This window comes from Sinocyclocheilus anshuiensis, unplaced genomic scaffold, assembly GCF_001515605.1.
Source record: "Sinocyclocheilus anshuiensis isolate Anshui unplaced genomic scaffold, SAMN03320099.WGS_v1.1 scaffold1007, whole genome shotgun sequence".
Taxonomy (NCBI): Eukaryota; Metazoa; Chordata; class Actinopteri; order Cypriniformes; family Cyprinidae; genus Sinocyclocheilus; species Sinocyclocheilus anshuiensis.
Window position 1 is genome coordinate 288372 of NW_015546067.1, and position 12556 is coordinate 300927.

At 37.7% G+C, this 12556-nt stretch overlaps 1 protein-coding gene and 1 long non-coding RNA gene across 2 annotated transcripts in view; one reads left to right on the forward strand and one right to left on the reverse strand.

The window, feature by feature from the left end:
- Positions 1 to 11067, forward strand: part of LOC107699614 (uncharacterized) — a 17485-nt gene extending 6418 nt beyond the window's left edge. The window contains exons 2-3 of the long non-coding RNA XR_001635475.1: positions 3207 to 3212; positions 10946 to 11067. This is a non-coding gene — a long non-coding RNA (uncharacterized LOC107699614). The remainder of the gene's footprint in view (positions 1 to 3206; positions 3213 to 10945) is intronic.
- Positions 9759 to 12556, reverse strand: part of LOC107699613 (pre-mRNA-splicing factor ATP-dependent RNA helicase DHX15) — a 44341-nt gene continuing 41543 nt past the window's right edge. Inside the window, exons 13-14 of the mRNA XM_016500933.1 lie at positions 10389 to 10558; positions 9759 to 10275 (exon numbers count right to left, since the gene is read on the reverse strand). Of these exons, the coding sequence (XP_016356419.1) occupies positions 10158 to 10275; positions 10389 to 10558 (288 nt within the window). The 3' untranslated portion in view covers positions 9759 to 10157. The remainder of the gene's footprint in view (positions 10276 to 10388; positions 10559 to 12556) is intronic.

Here is a 12556-nt window from a genome sequence, read left to right on the forward strand (position 1 = left end):
AAAACGAAAACTCGGGGTATTGATACGCAAAAACGGACTTTGGCGTGCATATGATATGCATGTTTGGCGTGCACATGATACGCAGATTTCGCGTACATATACGCATCGCGTAGCATATACACGCCAAAGTCCATTTTTGCGTATCAATACCACGAGTTTTCGTTTTTATTTGGCGTACTATTTATACGCACTTTCATGAGATCGGGTTGGATATTTATATCAAAAGTCGACATATATTTTCCATAAGGAGCCTTTAAGTGCTTTACTGTAATTGCATTTTGAGTCAGTTATTTATATTTTCTCAATTCTGATGATTGAGCTTGAATTGAACCCAAAGTAGTGCAAATGAATGCATAGACTGTTTTTTTTTTGGTGATGGGAGAGTTAACCTTCAATGAGGTCCACAAATTTGTGGTAATGTTCTAATAGGATTTTCACTTTGGAGCCAAATTTAATCTTCCATATGATGGGTGATGTGCTCGGATTATTTTTTATTAATGAAACAAATAAAAAGAAGATATGGTTTGTATAATACTGATTATATGCATCCATACATTCATCTGCTGTATACTGGTTTGCGGGTGTGATGGATCGTTACTGACATACAGTTGGGTAATGATATCGGAGTAAAGAGGTTAAGGGGTCGTAAGAATAACATTAGGATAACATTCCACAAACCAAAAGGTAATGTTCTATTTCTGTTAAGAGAACATTCCTGGCTAACCAAAAACAAACCTTGAAATAGAACTAATGTTGTGGGAAACAAAAATTGTTAGCTGGGTAGGTAAACATGGAAAATCAAACCAGCTTCATTTCGATTCATTTTCATTTTAAGTCCACATACATTTTCCTTAGGTATTTTGGGAACTGAGAGGCTGAAGATTGTTGACTGTGCAAGTAGGGATAGTTCATCCAAAAATAAAATTTCTGTGATCATTGACTCACCCTCATATGCCTCCAAACCTCTATGGTCTTTCTTCCGTGGCACACAAACTGAGAAGTGCATTGGCCTTTTCTTTATATTTTGCTCTTGCAATATGAAAGACAACAGGCCCCGTGTTTACCCAGTTTAATGAACAATATCCCATTAATTATTACACTGGACCACACTTGGAATAACATTCTCTCCTCAAATCTCTTTCCTTGTGTATTTTCTTGGAAGCAATTTAAAACTTTATTTTCTCCTCTTATCTTAACTTCTAATCCCTATTAGCATCCTTTACTGTGAGAATGTTTTCGAGACACAATAGACCGGATACCTTAGTTTTTATCTGTCAGAAGGATGGAAAGCATTTTGGATTATCTGTTAATGTAAAATTATGTAAAGTTCTGTTAACACACAACCTTTGAAGTCATTTGTAAGAAGTGCAATTTAAGTTTCCATTGAAATCAAGGTTTAAATATGAAATGACTTTCTAAATATGAAATGCATGTTAATGAAAGTAAATATCAAAGCCACTGTCAAACTCCAAAAACTGATTTATGCATTATATTCAAAGTCTTCTGAAGCCATTTAGTAGCTTTGTGTGAAAAACCTGTAGATGCATTGAGTCGTCTGACATCAATGACGCCAAATTATAATAAAATGTACATTGTTTCCTTAATTATTTAGTCATGTATCAAAGTCTGATGTTTGTTTTTGAATTGCCTGATAAAAGCTCTACATAGCCTGCTCTACATATCAAAGAGAATAGATACATTGATCAAATGATTTAATGGATGTATTTTTTATCTTACAGGCGCAGTGCTCAGTAAGCGCTTTTCAAAGTTTACAGATGGTTATCTATTGACTTTAATTTTAGGGATTCCTAGGGAGCCCTTTCATGCAATATTTCCTTTTGCTTTGTGAACGAATGTAGATATTGTGAAACTGAATAAATCTACAGCCAACAGAAGTTTCTTAATGATCAAAAAAGCCTATTTTAAACCTAACTCTGGGCTTTAAACAGCAAATAGAAGTGATGTAAGCCAAATAAGCACAGCGGTTTGGTTTGTTCATCATCCGTATTGCTCTGTCACAATACCTGATCATTTTCCTTTAGCGTAGGTAGTGTTAAAGGCTGCGTATTAGGGGTGTGCAATGTTTATCGTCTACGATAATATCATTATTGTTGGTTTAACGATATGCAAGCTGACATTATGGAGTATGTCACTGACTTTGTAAAAAAACAGTGAATGCTTTTGGGAGTTCAAAAGCATTCACTGAGTGAAGATGCCTTTAAATGCCATTATACCTCTATAATTCAAGTTATGAAAGCAAAAAATATCCCTGTATGGATTTTTGTTTTTTTTTATATTTATAAGATATATGTTTTAGTAAGATAACACAAGAGTGCCGTTTTTCTGAATATTAGCGTGTGAGCACAAATGCAAATGTGATAAGAAATATTGAGCAAGTTACATTTAAGACACAAAATTGTCCGTTTTTTTTCTGTTTCGTCAACGAAAATAGTCCCAAACAAAGCCGGAGCAGTACATTTGTGTCTCAAAACTGCTGTGTTTCACTCCTGAATGAATACATTTTTTAACAAATATTTTGAGTCAATGATACAATATCATAAAGACAGCCACTTGCTTTGTTTCTAAATTAATTAGCCATTTTGAACGAATCGTTTGAATGAATGATTCAATGAATTACTCATTAACTTGCCGCCACCTACTGGCGGTTTTGGTGTCATATTAATTCATGACAGGCCTAAATTAGCCAAGGTACCAGCATAAAACTACACTAAGCTAAATATTGTTCAAAGGTAGGGTAGGCGATTTCGGCATAAGATCCCACCCTACCGGCAAATCACTCTCCAAAGCCACGCCTCCTCCAAAACACAAGGTATGCAAATACATAAGTTGACAGGCAGATAGGACAGCCTGGATGAACATTTTATGATCCTACGCCTTCCACGGACGATATAAATACATATAAATACATTGAGACCACTTAGTAATTGCTATTCTTACTTTCAACCAGTATAACAACAAATGTTTTTGAATCAAATCACCTACACTCTAAAAAATGCTGGGTTGTTTCAACCCAACTTTGCAGCATTTTTTAGAGTGTACTCTGCCTTTTATTATCGCTATCGAAAACTCTGAAAAAATACTGAGATTATATTTTTAGTCAATATCGCACACCCCTACTATGTAGCAATATGTACTCCGAGACCTGAGAAACAACAAGCAAATGGAAACCATAGCATATGCTCCAGAATCTCGTGTTAAGCTCTCATTTCTCACATTTGCAGCAATGCAGATGGCGGCAAATCTCCCTGAACTGTCTTTTAACTGAGCTGAGATTAATTTCTCAAAGATCCACCATTTGCAGTTTATTTCAAACAAGCAGGATAGTCCTCCTCTCCCTGTAGGGCTAATATATCAACGGCAACCTCGCGTAGGTCGCGCAGGAACCCATCGCAGGTAGGCTGCTGAGCTCCTGTCAGAGATGGCGTGATTGAATTGTTCCATCGCTCTGTCACCAGAGGGGCCATTAATTCAAGTGAAGAGACTTTCAACCAGCATAACATAAAATATTTTTGAACTAAATCACCTATACCTGCCTTTAATTATCGGTATCGAAAAATCACAAAAAATATTGAGATGATGTTTTTTTCAATATCGCACACTCCTAACTGCATATTTAGCAATATGTACGTCGAGGCCTAGGTAAAGCTAATGGAAGTCATAGCATATGCTCCAGAGTCTCGTGTTAAGCTCTCATTTCTCACATTTGCAGCAATGCAGATGGCGGCAAATCTCCCTGAACTGTCTTTTAACTGAGCTGAGATTAATTTCTCAAAGATCCACCATTTGCAGTTTATTTCAAACAAGCAGGATAGTCCTCCTCTCCCTGTAGGGCTAATATATCAACGGCAACCTCGCGTAGGTCGCGCAGGAACCCATCGCAGGTAGGCTGCTGAGCTCCTGTCAGAGATGGCGTGATTGAATTGTTCCATCGCTCTGTCACCAGAGGGGCCATTACTTCAAATTAGCATACAAATTTAAACCAGGACAGATGGATTTGTCACATTCCAGTCGACATCTTCCTCTGAGATTGGCTTGGCTAACACTGTGCGATGAAGATAAGACACCTGTCTCTGCTTCATTCAGGACAACAGGTGGAGGACAACATGGAAAGAGAGGCAGGGAAATGCTGAGTTGCCCACAAAAACAAAATTTCAACTGTAGGAAGCATCCTCAGAGTGCTGCGCGTGCTCCTGTAGGCCCATGCATCGGCTTGATTGACATTTTTGTCACTGCAGTGTTTGTGGAAGTTGGGTACATTTGCAAGAAACAATGCATGTGTCTACAGGCTGTTGTTGCTCCCAAAAAAACATTTATTTTCTTTCTCGGTCTCAAACAATACCATTGCATTGCTAGTTATTCCAACTTCACTCCTCGTTTTAGCTGTCCTTGCTCTGGTCATAGGAACCATGTCATGAGATGCAGGTTCAATAAGTCTCCAAAAGGCCATTGGCTGTAAATCTAGATTGGATGCGAGACATGTTTTCAGAAAATACACACCACAAAATCTAATAACAATGCAAGTAACCTGAAGGTCACTTTAAAGTGTATAATGTATTGACATGCAAGTATGCATTATTAGGAAAGACGATTTGCAAAGACTCATTACAAAACATTATACTCACTTCTTCTGGAGATGAGGCTGGAACATGAATGATTCGCGCGAACATAGACGCATTTATGTAGATCGGGGGCGCATTCCCTTCAGAAACAAACGTAATCCACTGCGTCTTCAGCGGCTCAGATGTCGGGAGTAAATGACGACTGCTACGTTCATTATTACATCCAACAACAGAACATCTCAATCGCTTAGGTGTTTATGTTTTAACAGATGTATTTTTTATCTTACATCCGCAGTGCTCGGTAAGCGCTTTTCAAAGTTTACAGATGGTTATCTATTGACTTGATTGACTTTTTGATCTATTATGACATTTGCACATGATTTTTCTAAAAAAAATAATAATAATGTATGGATAATATAGTAAAGTTGCTTCCGTCTAGTAAGTGTGCATCTTGAAATATTACTAACAATAAGTTATTCTTAGGTTTACTTTATAAAAATCAGTAAAGATTTCACAGCAAAAAGACATGTGAAGCACGGCCTGAAGATGGATGTTTTACAATTATACTAAAATGTTTTTTACTTGCCAAAAAAAAAAAAAAAAGTATGAACAATCAATCAGATGACAGAAGGCATGCAGCAGATCGAATACAACAGGTTTATCACAGTTTTTTAGTTTTGATCATGTTGATCATTTAGAAACCTTAGAAATTTGATGATCAAATAGGACATAGGCTTTATAGGGTTAACGGATTACTTAAGGTAGTGATAATAGATCTCAAAGTTGTATTAATTTGCAAAAAAGCAAAACACTAGCATGTGAACTGACAGCAAATAATACAATTCAACCCAAACACATAAATGTCCATTAGAAATTCTGGAAGAAAGGGGTCTGGACACAGCAGTCGTAGTTAGCTATCAATCGATCTTGGCAAGAATAATCACGACATTGATATATTGTACAATGCTGCCATCAACAAAGGGTCAAATGAACAAATACGACAAAACAGCAAGATGAGAAAGCCAACATTGTGGGTTTTGCTTCCAACTCATGCCAGTGACCAGTCGAATAAGAGACTACTTAGAAAAATAATGATTTTCTTGGGTAATTATGCTGGGAAGGATCAATTAGAAACACTCAGTATGACAAAACCCCTTTCCCCTTGAGATCAATTGCACATAATTTCTAGATCAGCTCAAACTAATGTGTTTTCTATTGGCTTCAGCGAACCACGGTAATCTCTGGCACAATTTCGCGGCTACACGTGTGCTCGTGAGTAGAAAGCCATCTATTTAAAAACTTGGGGCTGAACACTTCCCCCCCCCAACAGTCAGAAAAGATCAAAATAAACATGCTAATCTAAGCCATTTGCATATGGCACACGTGATCGCCTCCTCTCTTCTCATCTACTCCCCTCCTCTCTTTGAAACTTCAATTGAGGGCAAATGCTAACTTAAGGTCGCTTTTGAAGTTTGCACATCTCGCTCACGTGTCACCTTGCAAGTGGCTCATCCCCTCTCCTCGCACTTAACCGTGCTGTATAATGCCATAGGTGAAAAATGGATTTGGTCTTCATCTACGACTAATGGATTAATATGGAAATAGAACAAAAAGACCCCCTGGGTGCCGTGTTCTCTCTTATCAAAAGTGCAGCAAAACACAACAATGAAACTTTAGTCTCAGGGCCAAGGGGAAAGGCATTGCCGTGGATTAATAAGACACTGCCTTCTGTACGTCTCGGGAAAAATGGTGAAACAAATACCCGTGCTCTTTCAGAAGACGCTGAAAATGATGCATTAAGCTATTTTTCCTTATCTGTCAGGAGCTCCGAGTGATGCTTTCGTTTTATGATAGCACTACTAAAATACAGCTAAAACGCAATGGCAAAGAAACAACAATGAAACTTTGACCACCGGCAGTCGGATGCACCCGTACAGGAGACCTTAGCTGACCGGGGCCTGAAGGAAGCCACTATTTTCAAGGATGCCCAGCTCAGCTCTACAATTTCTGTTGGTTTCAGCTTCAGCAAACTCAGCAGGACGACAGTTGAGGAACTAGCCTACAGAACTATAGTTGGAGAAGTTGTTTGCTATCCCTGTAAAAATTATTTCATGTTTTATTGAATATTTCGGTTCACTTTTTTCTTTTTTGATACTGATAAACCAAAAAGTGAGAAAAAAGCCTACAAATTGGTACAAAAATGCATTGCACTTATTAAAACAAATTAAATATTTAAGTACTTACCCACTTGAAGTTGGATTTGTGCAAAGTTCAGAATTTTGAATACAGGTTTTTTTTTTCAATTGATGACTTTGAATTTGAATTAACATTTAATCAGAATTTGGAGGAATGCACTGAATTGCACTGGGGTTCTGACATTTTTTCCCCACAGGGAATTTAAAAGTCTTCGTTAAAACATTTTAAGCCATGAATCAAACCAACCAACCAGCTATGAGATGAATCACAACACTGAACTTTGATTTTAATTTTTAATAATTTTAATGTTAAATTGGCACAAAAAGACACTGTGTACTTCCTGGCTTTAGTGAGGGAAAGAACTACAATCCCGTGAAGCTTTGCGAATGACAATCAAATTAAAAGCAATGGTGCATTATAAAATATATAATATAATAGAGTTGATTATATATCTAAAAAAATACATTGTTTATTGCAAAATATGCGGAAGACCAACTTCATGGGAGAGGGCCTTCCCAGCAAGCTCTTTTGGCACAAATTTTCTACACAGCATCATGGGTAATGCAGTTTTTCATCACAAATTCTGCAGTTAAACAGGACTATTTAAAAAAAAGTTACAGTCTGAACATGGCTTCAGCAGAAGTATATACCATCAATAAACGACCTCGGAGTCTTGTTCATAAGTTATTGTTAAAAATCAGTTTCCCTATGGAGAAAATAAAGTGTTACTTTCAGAACCTGACTGTTGCATTTAGTTCAAATTAGTCATGTGAATTTCTTTGAAATTCATTTAAATTCTACTTCCTTACATTCAAATTTGAACTGCAATCTGCATCCTGTTTCATACCTCCGTTCAAATTCAGTAACTCATTTGGAATCTGTAAGTCGTTCTCAATTCAGTTCTGAACTGTGCACAACTGATGCATCTTTTGAAGGATTTCACAAGCCTTAAGTCTGCATGGATGGGTCTCTGTCTGCCACTGCAATGCTTCCCCATTCCTCTTTGACAAACCGCTTAAGCTCAGTCTGGTTTCATGGAGATTGTGAGTGGACAGTCCACTCATAAATCCTCAATTGGATTGAGATCTCGGCTTGGCAACTCCTTGACTTCAACATTGTTTATAAGCACTTCTTGTGCAGCTTTGGCTTCATGCTTGGGTCACTGTCCTGGAAAATAAATCATCTCCTGGGTCGCAGGTGTCTCAGACTGCATCAGGTTTTCCTCCCGTGTTTTGCTGCATTGATTTCATCTGCTACACCCCACAATCCTTCCAGGATCTGCCGCAGAACTTCATCACCACGCTTCACGGTCGTGATGGTGCGTTTCTGATGATGCACAGCGACTGGCGAACAGAAAACATGGCATTTAGTTTGATGGCCAAAAGCTCAATTTTGGTCCCATCAGACCAGAGGCTCTTCTTCCATCTGGCTTCAGAGTCTTCCTCATGCCTTCTGGCGAACTGCAGCCGAGATGTCATATGACATTTTTAACGGTGGCTTCACTGTCACTCTTCCATAAAGCTGTGACCGCTGAAGCACCCAGATCACTGTTGACGTATCCACAGTCTCTCCAATCTCAGCCACTGAAGCTTGTATCTCCTTCATTGGTCATTGGTCTCCAGTGTCCTTGCATGGCCACTCATGTTTTGAGAACATCCTTCTTCTCTAGGTATACTGACAGTCACAGTCTTTCCATTTCTTCATTATTGATTGAACTGTACTCCAAGGGCAAGAACTAATCAATGACTTGTATCTAATCATTGCCTTGTGCTCTTCAATTATTTGTTCTTTCAGGTTCTGCCGCAAAACTGACCTTCCATATAGAGATGTATTTATACTAGAATCAACTGAAACCCTCTGATGATGTACAAATGACAAGCATTTTAGGTGACCTCAAAAGTCAATTGCTTCCACTAGTGATGATATAGATCATATTAAGAGGCTTAATACTTGAATACTAATACTTGAAATCAGTTATTTTAGATATGTAATTGTAATTATTTAGATCATTTTGTATACAATGAAGTATTATTTATATGCTATAGCATTTATTATTTTGATTTAGCTTTTATTTTCAATTTTCATTTAAATTTGAGCTTATTTTAGTAATTTTGTGCTGTCATACACTGTTACCCCCATTTTTCCAAGAAACAGTACATAACATGGAGACAAACAAACTGAATCAAATTAAGATAACAGAAAAATTACAATATTAACTTCAATGACCTTGAACTCAATGCAGACAGTATTGAACATTTTCCAAAGACGTTCAATATTTTGTACTCCAAACAGCATTCCAGGTCTGCAATTTTATTTACATTTTAGAAATGACAATGCATTGGATGGCTAATTGCTGAGAAAATATATCATTACATATGGCTTAGTACTCCAAAGATTGACAATAATCCATCAAATCTATATTTCAGCCATGTTGAGCTTTTATGATTGTACCATAGGAGTCTCAAATGACTTGGTCCCATTGGGTTGCAGTTTTCCTCCATTATTAACAGATAAACAAGTACCCATATACCAGATTGTTGTGTTTATCGAATAGCTAAACAACTATTATTTAAGTATTTCTTCAACCAGTCTTTAGAAATCAGACAAAAGAGAAGAAAACTGCTGAAATCCTAAATTAGGTGAATATAATTAAAAAATGAATGCGGTTAAACGTATGCAATTAACCTCATAAATGAACACATTAACATGAATGCCCTAATCTCAACCCTAACAAAGATGACCACTCATGGACTTCATTAATTTATTAAGCAATTTATAGAAATAATGGCTGAGCAGCACTTAAATTCAATATATCTTTACCCAAACTATTCATAAACATACTATGCTACTTTATTTTGATAAGTCCTAACTGCTAAGCTGTGAATGCATTTGCGCATTTTTGGTCTTCCTTGTAAATTAATGCTTAAACTATTCAACTATATAATTGATTCTTTCATTTCAAGTCAACAAAAAGAATGAACTTGAGCATGACTGATATCAAGGTTTTTTTTTTATTATTGAAGTAAAAGCTCCTTTCCAGAATAAACAGGGACTTTTCTACTCAATAACATAGCAGGAAGTTCTCAATGTCGATAAGGAATGTCAACATCCACATGAATGCTCATGCAAAAACAGTTGATGGTGTTTATCCCTGTTAAGCATTTGCTCCCAACCAATCCTTAGTGCCTAGAGTGCCAAAACACGCGGCGGAGCCGGGAGCAAAGAGTTATAAAAAATAATTATATCTTGACGACAAATCAGAACAGAAAACGAAACACAGACACAAAACCTAATGTCGACGTGTGACGATGTACAACTTCAGAAGTATTGCACAGCGCATATTGAATTCAAAACGTACAGTCCTTACACCGTTGCGCAGGTTCAGTATTGAGAGTACTCCTTGGTTTGAAGTTTAGCGACGATGCGCTCCAGTTGCCTCTTAGCCTCGCATTGAGGGAAGTTGCTCATTTCGTAGTATCCTGGAGCGATTTTCACCAGCCTGAAGGATGAGAAGATGCGCAGAATGTTTGCTTGGTTTTGTCTTTCTTTGTTGCAGAAGCATTTGCCAACAATGCACAAACAAATTCAAAGCATTTGCATGTTTTATCTTACCATTCGGGTTTGATATCAGTGCAGGTGCGGATGTAGTTCTTGGTGGTCAGCACAAACTCGTTATAGAGAACCCACTCGGGCTTGTGGTCCAGTACGGTGGAAGGGTGCAACTGGACCACCTGGTTGTCCTTCACTGTGAGATAGTGGCCGGTGCGCTCCAGGTGAGCAACCTGATAACACCAGAGAGGCAAATTAACGAATAAATCAACCAATCGCACACACTGCTGTTTCTTCCGGCGGCGTAAGGATGTCGAGATTAACCTGGGCAATCAGTCTCAATAAACGGCCGACTCAAACAGAGACGTCGGCAATAGAGCGCCCGGTAATTCGTACACTTAGGCACAAATTTGTCTCACTGTAAAGGTTAATGTTGACAAACATTTCAATATTAATGGAGTAATTCAACTAGTCAGGTCGCTTGTTTCAGGAACCCCCTCGCGGAGCGACTCGATAAAAACGTCATTTATTTTCGCTACGCCAGACGAAAATTGCCTTGATTTCTTGTATGCATTTAAACGGTCACACTTTGATAGAAAGCCATGCATTACATTAGCAAGCTCCAGTGGTTTTGTATTCTCAACAGACACAATAACTTTTAATTCAGATGGAGGAGAGTAAAGGGAGAAATCAAGCTCAACTTTAAAACTAGATGTATTTTAGTTTAGGATTGATTTTTATTTATTTATTTTTGAAGTAAAAAGTATTTTTTAAGTAAAATACAGTGGACTAACAATTAACTAAAGCCTTTAAGTGATATGATCACTCAAGTTTATGTTTTATTATATTCATGGCTGAAGGGTGTTACTGTCTTGACAACCCTTCAGCTGTGACTGTGATTGAAAGAAAAAGTCTGAAAGTAACACTGAATAAAACACGAAATTATGAAGTAGAAAGACAGAAATAGTATTTTCTTGTAAAACGTACTCAAAAATCATTATTTACACCAGGGTTCCTCAATAGGCGGCCTGCGGGCCAGCCACATCTGGCCCGTGAGGGAAAAAAGTTTGGCCCGCGCTGATTTCAAATAATGTGGCATGAAAATTCAAACGCAGCATCAGAAAGCTACATTAACTTACATCGTGTCTACACCAGAAGCGAGCGGCACGGCGCGATGCAATAAAATACAATAGAACTCGTTATAATCTTGGATGCCGCGCCGCGACAAATCCCCGACAGTAAACTGCTGACTCGTACTATTTATAACGTACTGACACGACGTTCCAATGATTTGCAATGCTTTGTCGTGTCCAGTGTAGATACGATGTGACAGCAAAAACATGGCGACTGTGTAGAAAAGAAAAGTGGACACGGAAAATAGATGATTCAAATGTGAATGGACTGAACAGTTATGAGTGAGAGACTGATATCTTTGTTATGGAATACACGTGTTGGTTCGCAGTGAGTTCACAGTTTTAACGTACAAGTTTGCTTTAATTTATTTTCAAATTCTGAGGTAAAATATCTATTGTTGCTTTCACTATGGCTATAAAGATAACGCAAAATAATATTCAAACTCACATTAGACACTTTTAACATTGAATAAAGCACATAATCATTACCTGAGATTATCACTGTCATATTTTGTATGTTGTTCCTGCCGCGACGTCGCAGAAAATAAAAACCGTTCCTAAAATACAATCCCATGTCGCTTATTGTAGTGTCGCTGTCGCGGGTGGTTAGAACAAAAACTAGGCCTACATGGAAAAGATACTTTTTATCGCGTCGTGTCTGGTTGGGATACACGGTGTTAGTTTCTTTCTATATTGTGCATTTTAACTCTTTCCTTGCTATTGATGGAATTTTCCGGCTTTCCGTGTTTTCACTTTTATATGGTAGGAGGCGCTATAACACATCCTCTGAAAGAGTATTGAATCTCAGGATCAAAACAGGCGAAAAAGCCACAGAAACAAGTAATCGCATATGCAAACAGATGCATATGTAAAATAAGGTGATCAAACATTAAACAGCATATAAATCAAAACTGCCCAACGTTAGCGAATAAAATGTCGACTTGGGGAGTGGTTTAGCACTGTGAAGCTTTGGGGCTGTTGATGGAAGCAATCGACTTTGTTTTGATCATCGATCACGATCCCATCCGGACGTATTCTTTGATAAAAAAGCGATTTTCTCAGCTTTTTGTTTGCTTTTTTTTTTTTTTTTTAAACTTA